Below are 12,620 nucleotides of genomic sequence, written 5' to 3'. Positions count from 1 at the left end.
ATACTGGCTAGTAACAAGAACGGGAGAAACTCAGCAAACATGGAGCATAAAGAAGGCTTGTGGTGGGGGAGGATGACGAACAGCGGAAGTGAGCGTCGACCGTGAAGCAGTCCAGGTTCAAATTTTAGTCCAAAATGAATAATGAAATGATAATGTTACACTTGTTTGCCAATGGACTTGACAACGAGTGAGTGAGTGTGTGTGTGTGTTTGGAAAATGAAGGACAAAATAAGAGCTGTGTTTCTACACAGGAAACTGTGAGTGTGTGTTTTAAAGGGAGACTTGACTCCACAAGGCTGTGCTTCAAGTACTCAAAGTATTATAAAAAAAAAACAACAATTCATGAAATAAAAATGATGCAATATGAAAAATGTCCTCCAAAATCAAATCATCCAAATCCTGAGCTGTTGCTTTACAGAGGATTTTTGTTCATCGTCGAGTCGTCTGGTCAAAGACATAAAACTTGAATTGGTTTGAAACTTTAAAACTGTCACTCTCACTCTGCTCACTGCACCATTTTGGGCTGAAGACTTTGTAGAGACCAAAAACAGAGCTAAAAGAGGGAATATTATGAAGTTAGCAACACTATACAGTACTGGAATACAGTACTGGTAATACTGTAAAGTACTGTTGACGTTTTACTCAAGTGGAAGAAAAATACTTGTAAATCAGTTAAAATATTAGTAAATGTGTTACATTTTTTAAAATGGGGACAGGGAAGGTATTATATTAATAATTATATATGGGTTATATGAATTATATGATGAAGTTAATTTCAATGCTTACACACTACTACTAAGTGAGAGCACCGAGAGCAACCAATTAATTCCAGTCAGGCACTTTGCAGCCTTTGTTTACGGCTGATAATTACAAATACACACTCAGTCTGCAGTGTATTATCTGCAGTGTCTATCCAGGTAAAATTAACAGAGTCTAATACGACAGCGTTGCCATAAATCCTCCCTTCACGCTGGTTAAAATGCTGAGTATTTATTAATAGGGAGTAAAGGTTCAACTGAATGGTCACAGGATGTGATGTTATTTGTGGCTATTGTGTTGTGTTGCATTATAGAGAGAGATGTTTATGTTATTTCACTGTAATATCTGGAATGTCCATATTTTCTCCAGGGACATAAATCAAACTGCCATGTCCTAAAGAATCAACAGCAGAATATCTATGAGGTGCAGCGACTCCGAATCCTACTGACTTGAATGTGTATGAATGTGTATGAATGTGTATGGGTTTTTATACAGTTTGAGTTTATTAATCTAGCCTAACAAATCCCTCCACCATGACTGGACCAAAATAACCATGTGAAACATACAGCTGGTAATAAGTTAAATATTTACAAACAGTTTACCGAACTTTTAATAGAATAATGTTTTGTGATTTATATCGTGATAGATACTGTGGCTGTTTTCAACCAGCTAAGACACAACGCTTCATTGCTAGGCAACACTGTGGCTGTCGATTCTGTCCTCTGAACAATGAGTTACACATCTGTTTAAGGATCTCCGTGAGTCATGCACTGCAAAGTCCTCCACAATCTGCTTCAAATCCAACTTGTCAGCTTGTTCGTTCTCACTGTAAAATAAAACCAGTCCCCTCAGTCTCTCTGGTCTCACTGCTCCTCCGACACTGAGCTTTATGAGCTCTGCTGAAGAGAAGCAGAAGAAAGCTGGTGGACACCTCACTGATGCAAGAAAAGGACATAGCAGTCGTGGCTAAAGCGTAGATTTTAGTTGGTTTAATTAATGTATGCAATTTAAGAGCTTATCTTAATCATGACCTCATAATGACATAATGGCTGCGTAGCTAGACTTGACCCAAGTGTGAACACACCCCTCGGACCCTCTGACCCTCAGCCAGTGAATCGTAGACCATGAGCTAAGAGCGGCTCCTCTCTCTGCCCTCCAGCTGCCACCGACGATGCTGTTGCCAACTGACCTTTTGCCCCTCTTCTGCTGTAGCTGCAGATCGGGCTGTTTTGATTTGTTGCATCCTCACACGTTATCCATAACTTCATCGTGTGACCTGTTTTAAATCCATAATGATGTCAACTTTAAATACGTGGGTTGTAAATTACGAATTTTAAAATACTCCAAATACACAAAATGTAAGTTTGTTACAGTAACGAGTAAATGTAACTTGGGAGTATGCAGGCAGGGCTTCTCTTTCCGTCGGCCTCTGAGCATCCACACGTCCCCAAACTCACACGAGAGCTTGATAACTCAATTCTACAGCAGCATGCCCCGAGACTACCAATGAATCTGGGGATTGAGAGAAGAATACCCAGATGTGCTGGCACAGAAACCAGGCACCTGTATGTCTTGTGTGCCTTTTTACTGCAACACCCAGTCCTGCTGTGATGCATCACATGACCGTCTCCACATGTGATCAATCAGATTCACTGCAGACCTAAATTTGTATAAAAGCTGCAGCAATGAACGGACACGCTGCTGCTTTGATCCTGCAAAACGAAGGGATTCAATCATTGTAGGTCTCAAAACTATACTGGAATTTCCTCCTGTAGATCCTAATGCGAAGAGGGATTCTTTCCACAATTTGCATGTTTACAAGCGGCGGATTGTCCCGTGTGGCTTCGCTTCACCACTGCGATAATCACTCCAGTGTGTCACAGTGGAGAAATTGGAATTGGGTGCGGGCCAGAGTCCATTTAGTCCACATGGTCGACTGACTGTTTAAGGGCAAAAAACTGCAACTCAGCACTGAGGAAGAATGGAAAACAGTTAGAGGGTACGACAGTAGCAGCAATGAGGGGAAAATAGCTGAAGATGGCTGTGCTGGTATCTGCATGTCCTTCATCACAGGGGATAATGAAAATTCAGTACATTGCAAGAAAACTCCCTGGCTCCTCCACGATCACTGAAATATCACGTAAATAAGAGGAGACGTGAACAAAGACTAAGAGAAAAATGTATTCGAGGGTTGTTTGGAAGTCACTTCACAGATTTATCTCTTTAAATTATTCCTCATATCTTTTCTGTGTTCTCCTCAGATCAGAGACACATTCTTCATCATATAATCGCTTCTCAGTGTAGTTGATGAAGTAGCTGTTAGAAGAATATTCAGTCGTGAAAATATCGCAGCTTTATAAACTTCTGTTTTATCGTTTTAGAATAACTCGTGTCTTTTTTATCACTACACATCTGCAGGATCTGCACCGACATCCAGTCACAATCTCCATGCAGCTCATGCCGCGTTTTTATGTCCAAACCCAACTGAGGAAGGAGAGAAATTTAACAGAGCCTGACCCAAACCGAATATCATTTCAAATCTAAGCGTTAAGTTAAGAGTAACATGGACAAGTGGGTGTTGGAGTATATCCTCATTTCTATCTCAAAATCTATTTCTCATTTCTCTACTTTCCTCTCCCTCTAAACCGCGAAAGGTGATGACAGGATGGATGCTGGGAAATGAGGTGCAACATGCAACATGCACATAGGGGATTTCTACTGAGACTCAAACGCTCCAACAAACTGACACTTACTATGCGAACAGGATGAGATGATGCAGCAGAGGGGATCAGCAGATCATACCCTGATTTGTTTCCCTTTTCATTTTGTTTGTGTAAAGTGGTCATTTGGCCATCTTGCATCTGAATGATTACATTTCTCTTCTCCAGCTCAACAGTATTGGCAGCAGTTTATACAGTTTACTGGATCTGTAGCTGCTTGTTTTCATGAGGATTCCTTAAAGCCTTATTTACTATGGTGAGTTCACAAACAGACAATTCCACAAAATAAAAAATAAAACTCCCACGAGCAGACTAAACCTCTAATCGGCTTGTTTTCTTCGTTTATAAAATGTTGAGCTTTACATAACACAACTTGAGTTTGTCCGCAACTGTGATTTTGGAACATGTTAAAAATTATATCTTAATATAAAATAGTGCATTGTTTTTGTTAAAATGCCGCTTTTAGTTTCATATTTAAAAAAATAGAAATTACACAATAAGTCCATACCTGACAAAGGCTTACACAGGTCCTTCATTACACTGGAAGTCTCAAGTAATGCAGTTCTGGCTGACTGATTTTACATGGCAGTTTATTTGCTGAGACCATAAAAAGGAACCTTAAATAAGAGCTATATGGTCGGCAACAGAAACAAAGGACCACATTGTATTGCAACTTGTGTTGAAGCTCAAAACTGTAGCTTCAAAATGATTTTAATTGATGTGCTGAATGAAAGAAGATAACTTCATGGACGTAAGAAAAGGTTGAGAGAAAATACACTGAGATTTCTCTGTTAATTAAAATCATTACTAACAATTACTGTGAGCCGGTTAGCCTAATAGACACAAATCTATATGTCCGTTAAGGACATCGAGTGCATTTGCTGCGAGGACACACGACAGGACGTTGCTGTGGGACATTCCATTCCAGAACCGACGCCTTACATAACATGCCACTATCGATTCTCAGACTCGCTGGCTATAAAAAGAACGGGGTAAGAAGTCGTTTCCATCCAGAAGCAAAGCAAATGGGGAAATCTGAAATCTTTACATCTGCTTTTAGAACAACACAAGGTTTTGTTTTAGGCATTTTCATTCTGCCCTCTGTTTTCATCTCCTCACAGTTGGCACAGGCAGGGTCTCGGTGCTGGCTTGTCGCTGGCACTGAGCCTGTCAGGTCCGCTTACGCCTGATGAACAGTCGACCAAAGCGAACTCAGCTCAAGTCACTTTTCATCACTGGCTGCTCTCGCCTTATGTTACCCCAAAGCTATGACATTCAGGGATCGAGAGACCTGTTCAATCATCTGTGTGGGGAAAGTCTTCTTCATTACATGTTTATGCTTCAGATTCAAACTGATAAAGAGACAGAACCTTTAAAGTTTAAGAAACGGTCATTTGATTTCCACTCTCGCGTCTCTTCAGTAAATATGCATCCAGCAAGGGGTTAGCATTAGCCTTGGAGCTAACAGGAAACAGTTAACGCGACTCAATGGAAGCAGCATCGGCCACCGGTGCAGAAAATTTGAACAAACTGGCGATGCAAACAATCATCTCATTTCAGTCTGGCCTTCGTAGTCTACAAAGACAACGCCCTCAGAGTTTGATTAGAACAAATCCTCTAAAGTATACGGCCCCTGAAATTAGACACAGCTTATGTGCTAAGCTAAGCCAACCTTCCACTAACTGTAGCTTGATTTCACAAGAACAGACATGAAAGTGGTTAAAAGTTAAATTGATTATATTCCAACATGTTGAGCTATTCCTATTCAAGTTGTACAACCTAAGCCTTTGTTGTTTTTTTGACGACTGTGTTTTTGTTATGCACGCTTCCGACCGCCCATCTCCCCCCAGACGAGAAGCGGAGGTTTGTATCCCCATGTGAGAGGCAGGTGGGTGAGGGCAGGGGGCACTAGCTGAGCCCACCGAGCCCAATCCATCACACAGTGACAGGAGCCATTAGAGCATGGAGGAACATCTGTGGAGCCCCAGGTAAGAATGCATGTGGCAGGGTTTGTTTCCTTTTCCCTCATCGAATACACAGCAATGTCATAATTTGTATGTAGGGTTTGTAGCTCATATACATACACACACCACAGTGTGTAATCATGCACTGCACACATACACATGTTTGAAGGGACCTCACATCTCACACCTGCCCTCCCCACTCTGATCCATCTCCGACACCCCGGAGGTCAGGCCTCGTCGGCCCACACCAGCCCCTCAACACCTGAGCTCACAGTCCAGCACCACTCTGTCACCCTCCAGACATATACGTGCACACACACACACACACACACACGTCTCAAGCAGTGACCTTGCACTAATAGCCAAAGTGTGAACAGAAAACCGGAGGTGTGAAAAGATAAAGTGTGTAAGTTCGACATTCACGAAGGGCCAGCTGGGTCTCGTCCCACATTTAGAAATCATTTTCCAGCGGTTGCGTTGTCGCATGTTGGACATGGACAAAAAGAATTTGCAGAGGAACGTCTCAAGTTCCTCCGAAGATAAACCTGAGCCTTGGTGTTTTCAGGGGGCACCAATGGATGCACAGCGTTGACATGACATCACTGAGATGATATCCCTCTTATCCAGTTTACACTTTCAAAGCATCAGATTTCTGGATTGTGTTTTCAAAGGGTCGTTCTTGTCATGGTCACGTCAGCAGTGTCAGCCCCTCAGGGACTTTGGCTCAAACTGTACCTGCATGTCAACAACCAGTGTCGCCTCCCCAGAGACACAACTGACACTTTCTCTTTCAGGTTAAGATGTGAATGAAGAGAGGGACATTACACTACACGGAAAGGTCTACATTCAACAATAGAACAATGGATCCTTGTGACTTAAAAAAGCTTCTCATCAAACGAAAATGCGTAAAAATTGTAGTGAAAATCTTTAGATAGAATTATAAAGCCAGACAGTTCTTGTTTTCCCATATTTACAGCTTCCATTTAGGCCAATTTCACTCTCTACAAATGTCTAAACATTTACTTTATTGCTCGACTAACAAAGACAGAACACCTCAGGACAGACACTTTATTGCATTATCTTATGGACTAAACACTCGGAGATTACTATAAGGAGAATTCTTTCCTCTACTAAATTAAGAGCTCAAATTATGTTTCAGTGTCTTTTGTTGAAAATGAGCCCATTAACTAAGGCTGTCCAGGAACAGTCCCGTAAAAAGCATATTTTTCCACATAAACTGTGGTTGCACCACACGCACTCGCTGCTGCCAACTATGTTACATCTGACTGCTATAAAGTCACTGCCTGCGAGTAGCTGGATGCATAAGAACACATGGTTATGAAGGCTTTAATCAGGCAACTGCTGAATATCACCATGGTAGAGGTCAGCTTGAGTAAACAATTTAATGACTGTTTCTTTTTACACGTTTAAACACAGGACATGTCTTGGAAAGAACTAATTATGTGCACAGTAGACTGACGTTGGCACCGGCTATCAACACTGTACGTGTTTGTGGGTTCAATGCTAAACATGTGTGGTATATAGGAGGTTATGGGTCATAAAAGGTTTAACTGCTACTGAGTCACATTCTGTAAGCAAAAGGTATTTTCTACGACAGAATATTAGGCCCATGTAAAAGAATTCAGAGATTTGGAGATTAGGTCGTAATATTATGAGAATAAAGTCTAACTTTACGATAAAGGTCATTATATAACATTATAACATTATTATATAAGATAATGTTGTAATTTCTTCTTGTAAAATGACAACTTTACCCTCATAATATTACAACTTAATATCCAGAATACTAGGAACATACTCTTGTATGTAATATTGCGACTTTATACTAAAAATTTTAAGACTTTATTGGCCTACTTGTAATATTGCATATTCATTCTTGTAATATTACAACTTTATACTCTTATCAATATATTCTAGAACAATTACAATTTCATAGGCTTGCTTGTAATATTACGTATTTATTCTTGTATTATTACAACTTTATACATGTAATATTAGAACTTCATACTTGCAATAATAAAGTTTTATTCTTGTAATTTCAGTTTGACTTTACCTTTAAGAGGCCCTTATGCACGGTCATACTTATATATATATATATATTCATAAAAGTCTCTTTTATCCTGAGGGTTGACCCTTCTATAAAGAGCATGATACACTGCACCAGAACACAACCCAATCCCACAAAGGTTACACCAGATCTCTTAATAAAAGCTTTCAGCAGAGTTTGGACGACAAACGATGCCAAGAGTTTCGACTGCAGCGTCACCGTGAACCCAACATATGCTTATTGAATTACCGTCTGGGCACCATTGTTTCCCTCCGGTTCCCTCTGTCTTCTCTCATTCTTTCAGCCAGAGGAGTTTGTGTAACGCTAACATGAACACAAAGAGAAACAGTCCTGTGGCGAATGTTTAATGTTTAATCCCCTTTAAAAGATTTTGTATTGCCCAGGGACAATTAAAGTTTATGAATGGAAGAAGTGGATTGCTGAGACGCGGACACTACACAGACAAAAGCCCGGGAGAGGACACACATGCAGAGTAAATTAGAGTTTATTCAATATGACAGTTACTCCTGACCTCATTTAAGAGCCACGCAATTTAAATCTGTTTTCTACTTTATTTTATTTTACTAGAATCCTTAGGAAAGTCTTTTGTGCATGATTCCACTGTTCCGAGATCAGTTATATAAATGTAAACTCATGCAACATATAAGAAATAATTCATGATCATACACATGCATTACCCTCTTGATTTGTATGCATAGAGTCTGCAGTTAAAAGAAGGACCGTGTCGTGAATTACAGAATCTCCACCGCCTGTAACCTTCAAACCGCACACAGAAGCCGTAACGACACAAAGGGAGATTTGCAGCCGATATAAAACTCTAATGTAATTGACTGCGCGCCACAATCAGATAAGAGGGCTCGTTTCACTATTTCCAACGTTAAATGTCAAATGACTCGAGCCCAGCGGAGAGCGCAGTAATAAAACGTAGCGCCGGCCCATTGTGGCCTGTCTGTCATGCAACAGGCTCTTTAGTCCGACTGATGCATGTTCTGAAACGAGGAAAAGGCCGAGACACGGTGAAAGTTTCTGTTTCATGCCGAGTTTCCCTCTTATCAGAATATAAATGTTGCGACCCATCTTTCCCCTTCGTACACTCTGCTTTGAGGAGTTTGTGGCCAAGTTTTCAGCACCTGATAGATCTCCAGCCCTGTATTTATTCTCGCTGTGATCCCTTTCAGCTGTGTACAGAAATTAATGTTCCTACGGGCGGTTGACGGCTCGACTTGCCTTGAGGAACGACTCCCTCTGCTCATTATCAGTCAAAGTAACGGCCTCACTGCAGAGAGACAGAGACAAATGTACACGCTGCATTAGTTATTAGACCGTTTGCCGTGAGGAAGAGAAGCTTGATCACAATACTTGTACAATCTGCGATCACAGACAGGTCTCAGAGGAAAGAAGCGTTCCAAGGTGACGTGACTGAGGTGCCAGCTCACACCAGCGGGCTACAGTAACGGCAACTGTCAGATTAGAGTTGCATCATGTTTGCAGAACGTGCTGCAGCATCACTTCCAGGGGGATGTGTTGTTTTACAGTTGTCTCTCAGCAAACTGACAGAAATGTTTGTTGTTTTCCAAAAGTGCCTGACAACCCACGCAGTTCCTTCTTTGTCTCCTCGATGCCAAGTGTGAGCGAGCTGTGGCCTTACTTTACCTCTGCTGACATTTCTCCTTTTGTTTCATTAGGTCAGTTACTCCAGATATATCATTAGCATTAAAACAAACTTTTTTTTTTTCATTGTGATTTATGTGTACAAGGAAATACAGATGTACAGTCGTACGATACAGAACTGTATCTGTCAGCCGGTCCATGTGTTTGCCACAAGACAACGAGATCAGCAGGGTTTGTGGATTTTCAATCAAAAAGTTGAGAACCTGTCAGGTCTGAGGCATCATCTCCTCCAGCCCTCTTGGCCCTGTTTCCTCTGGTCTGGTCATGGCTGACAAGCCATTAAAGGGCCTGTCTGCCTGCAGCAATGGATGAGTCGTACTCCCGAGGACACGGGGAGTCAGATAAGACTTAAATCATGAGGACAGTGTGGAGAAGGCAGCAGCAGCAGCAGAGGCCCTCGGTCTTCATTACCACACAAAGCTGCAGAAGCAGAAAATAGAGGGGAGGGGGGTGGATTTGCACTTCAGCTCAACGATTTTCTCTTCTAGTTTTTGTCTTTCTTAGTTTTCACCTCTCCTCCACCTGTCCTTCCTCACCACACAACCCTCTCATTGGCTGCTCGGTGCACTTCATGTCATGTTTGCGTGCACTGTTGAATTTGTCATGATGGGTGGAGAGTCATGGATGTGACATTGCCTAGACAGCAAACAGTAAACACTTCTGACAGGAGCTGCTGGGTGAGAGGGTAGTTTACGGCTGGATGCTTCAAAAGCCACGAGAAAATATAAAAAGTCAATCACTTTTATATTATTTCAAGTGGTTCCCTTGATAAATGTTTTCATTTTCCTCTCTTTCAATTGGCCTTGAAATGTAAATATACGAGCAAACGTGGGCACACACAGACAAACACATATATAACATGCAAAAGGAGGAAGCACGAAGTGGTTTGTTCTAACAAGTCACTAGCAGCACACGTTTCATCACTATGCTTTGTGTAAATCTTTTCCAGCTCAGGAGCCACAGATGCAATCAGCTATATAGCTCAACAGTTGTGTTGTGCACAGGCCTTATGAACTCATCTATTAAACCACAGAGGTTATCCATCAAGAAGCAATGAACATCTAGGGGTCGATGGGTGATTAGCTATATTGTCATACTGAGTTGGGTTTAATTGACTAAATTGGTTCTTAATTTAGATGTTTGTTAGCGAGAAGAATAAAATACAGGTCACCTTTAAAGATGGAGCCACATGAAGCGACAGACTTGGAATTGAATTGCAGTCATGACCTGAGACTTTAACCTTGTTACCAGTTTAGTCAGTGTAGTCCTGAGGCTGAAAAGGTGAAGTTCTAAAAGATAAAAGTATTTCTGAGTTCGTAGTCATACTGATAGTTATCATTTTTAAATATAATCAGATATTTATTTTAGAATATCCATCAATAGATCACATCATTACTGAATGTGCCTCATGCACAGACTCAGAGTTGAATATTCAGCAGTTTGCTTTCCTTTCAAACATAAACACATATATTTACCTCCGCCAAGGAGATTATATGACCACTGCTGTGTGTTTGTTAGTTTGTTAGGATTACAATAAAACTACTGGGGTATGGGCCAAGGGAAAACCCATCATTCTTTGGAGTGGATTTGATTATATGGGTGGATCCAGGAATTTGTTTTGTACTTTCTTTAACATCGTAAGATAGACGATTTTTCAAAATGTTTTCATATCTGAGGAAATATTGGAGAGATCTTGATGAAAAAAATAGAGGACGGATATCTATGAGCAATTTGGTGCAGCTTGATTGAATTTAAGGGGACTGTTGGGCCCTGGCGGAGGTATATGCTCTGTCGAGAGCCAAATATATTACAAGTTTGCCAGAATCTTGACAGCAGAGCAGATAAAGTAAATCAGATAAAAGAGAAAAAGCTGCACCACAGGGCCGAGAACAAACTTATTTACCTTGTAGAGGAGCATGATGACCTGTCGCAACTTGAGCCTATGGAAAACGCAGACGTCATACAGCGCCGATACAGCCAGGACTGTGACTCCAAGCTCCTTCCACAACATGCTGCAGGCGGCGCAGGCCAGGCTGCAAAGGAACCACGCTATGAGCCGCCAGGGCCCAGCGTGGCCCCGTAGCGTACAGTGACGCATGTAACAGAGCAGGGACAGCAAGAAGAACAGAGCGGCGCCTTCATCGGCCCTGCCCACAACGCCTGCCACCGCCTCTGTGTGAATGGGGTGGGAGGCGAAGAGGAGGCCGGCCAGGAGGCTCCACAGGCCTCCTCCGAGCAGCAGGCGAGCCAGCGCGGTGAACAGGCCTGTCACAGCTCCATGGAGGGCCACGTTAACCAGGTGGTAACCCCAGGGCTCCAACCCTCCCACAGCGTGGTTGAGACGGAAGGAGAGGGTGCAGAGGGGCCGGTAAGACTTATGGCTGCCACTGTGTGTGAGTAAGGTGCCCCAGAAGTCATCGTAGAAGATATTTATCCAGGGAGTCTCTGGGAGCAGGTCCTGATTGGTCTTGATTGCACGGCTGTAAAGAGAACAGAAACAAAAACATGATGTATTATAGATGGATGGATATAGAATTTATATTTGATGGAGTACATTTCAGTCAATGTCACTGCTTCACTGCTGTGCCACATTCAATAAAAGAGTTTTGTCTGTTGTACATTGCACTGCAGAGTCCCTGAGGAGAGTGCATAGTTATTCTTTACCAGTGTGGACTAAGCAGAAAATATAGGTTGCTGAGAAATGAGACTTTTCATGTGCGTACAGTTCCCCCCCCATGAGAGTGTGGTCATGTGGCGTTCACAAACAGAGAATCGGAGTGCCAGTGCTGAGTTTTGGGCAGCTTTGCCACCGCAGCTACAGCTCTTACAGCTGTGGACTCAGGGGATTAAGCAAGAGCACCACACCCTGAACCACAAATACAGGCAAGGCAGTAGCGGAACGCCATGTTGGCGAAATGCAGACTTCGAGAGAAGGGGGGAGACACTCAACTATAAGGCAGCTCTGAGTGTGTCATAAGAGGACGAAGCAGCAGCGGAGCAAAACAACGAGATAGAGTTTGTGTTAAAGGACTTTCCTAAAACCGATTACAAGTATTTTTAGCCTCTGTTAGGCTAAGTAAGAGGTCAGTTTGACTTTCCCTCTGTTAGAGATGAACCTGTGTGACCTAACCTAATGCTGCTACATGAGCCGCAAGCTGTGTTTGTGTCGGAGGCTGAGGGGAAGTCCAGCAGGGGTCAAAGTGGGGACAAGAAAGGCATGTCTCTCCCTGCAGGACCTCTGTAACACTAAACGCATTTTCTATCTTTTCTGCCTCGCACGGAGCGCCGGACCTCTGCTGCTTCCACTGGGAGACGGTGCTGCTGATAATTTAAAGACAACAGAGTAAGACCCCTCAGAGAGGAGGTGGCTGGCAACAGCAGAGCAGAAGTGTTGTAATTAAATGCGTGATGAATGGG

General features: G+C 42.4%; 1 protein-coding gene across 1 annotated transcript in view; it reads right to left on the bottom strand.

Moving 5' to 3' along the window:
* Positions 1 to 12,620, bottom strand: part of tmtc2b (transmembrane O-mannosyltransferase targeting cadherins 2b) — a 92,435-nt gene that overhangs the window by 40,084 nt on the left and 39,731 nt on the right. The window contains exon 2 of the mRNA XM_020103643.2: positions 11,107 to 11,683. Coding sequence (XP_019959202.2) covers positions 11,107 to 11,683 — 577 coding nt within the window. The remainder of the gene's footprint in view (positions 1 to 11,106; positions 11,684 to 12,620) is intronic.

Source organism: Paralichthys olivaceus, chromosome 7, assembly GCF_024713975.1.
Source record: "Paralichthys olivaceus isolate ysfri-2021 chromosome 7, ASM2471397v2, whole genome shotgun sequence".
Lineage (NCBI taxonomy): Eukaryota > Metazoa > Chordata > Actinopteri > Pleuronectiformes > Paralichthyidae > Paralichthys > Paralichthys olivaceus.
This window is presented reverse-complemented; position numbering and strand designations above follow the sequence as displayed.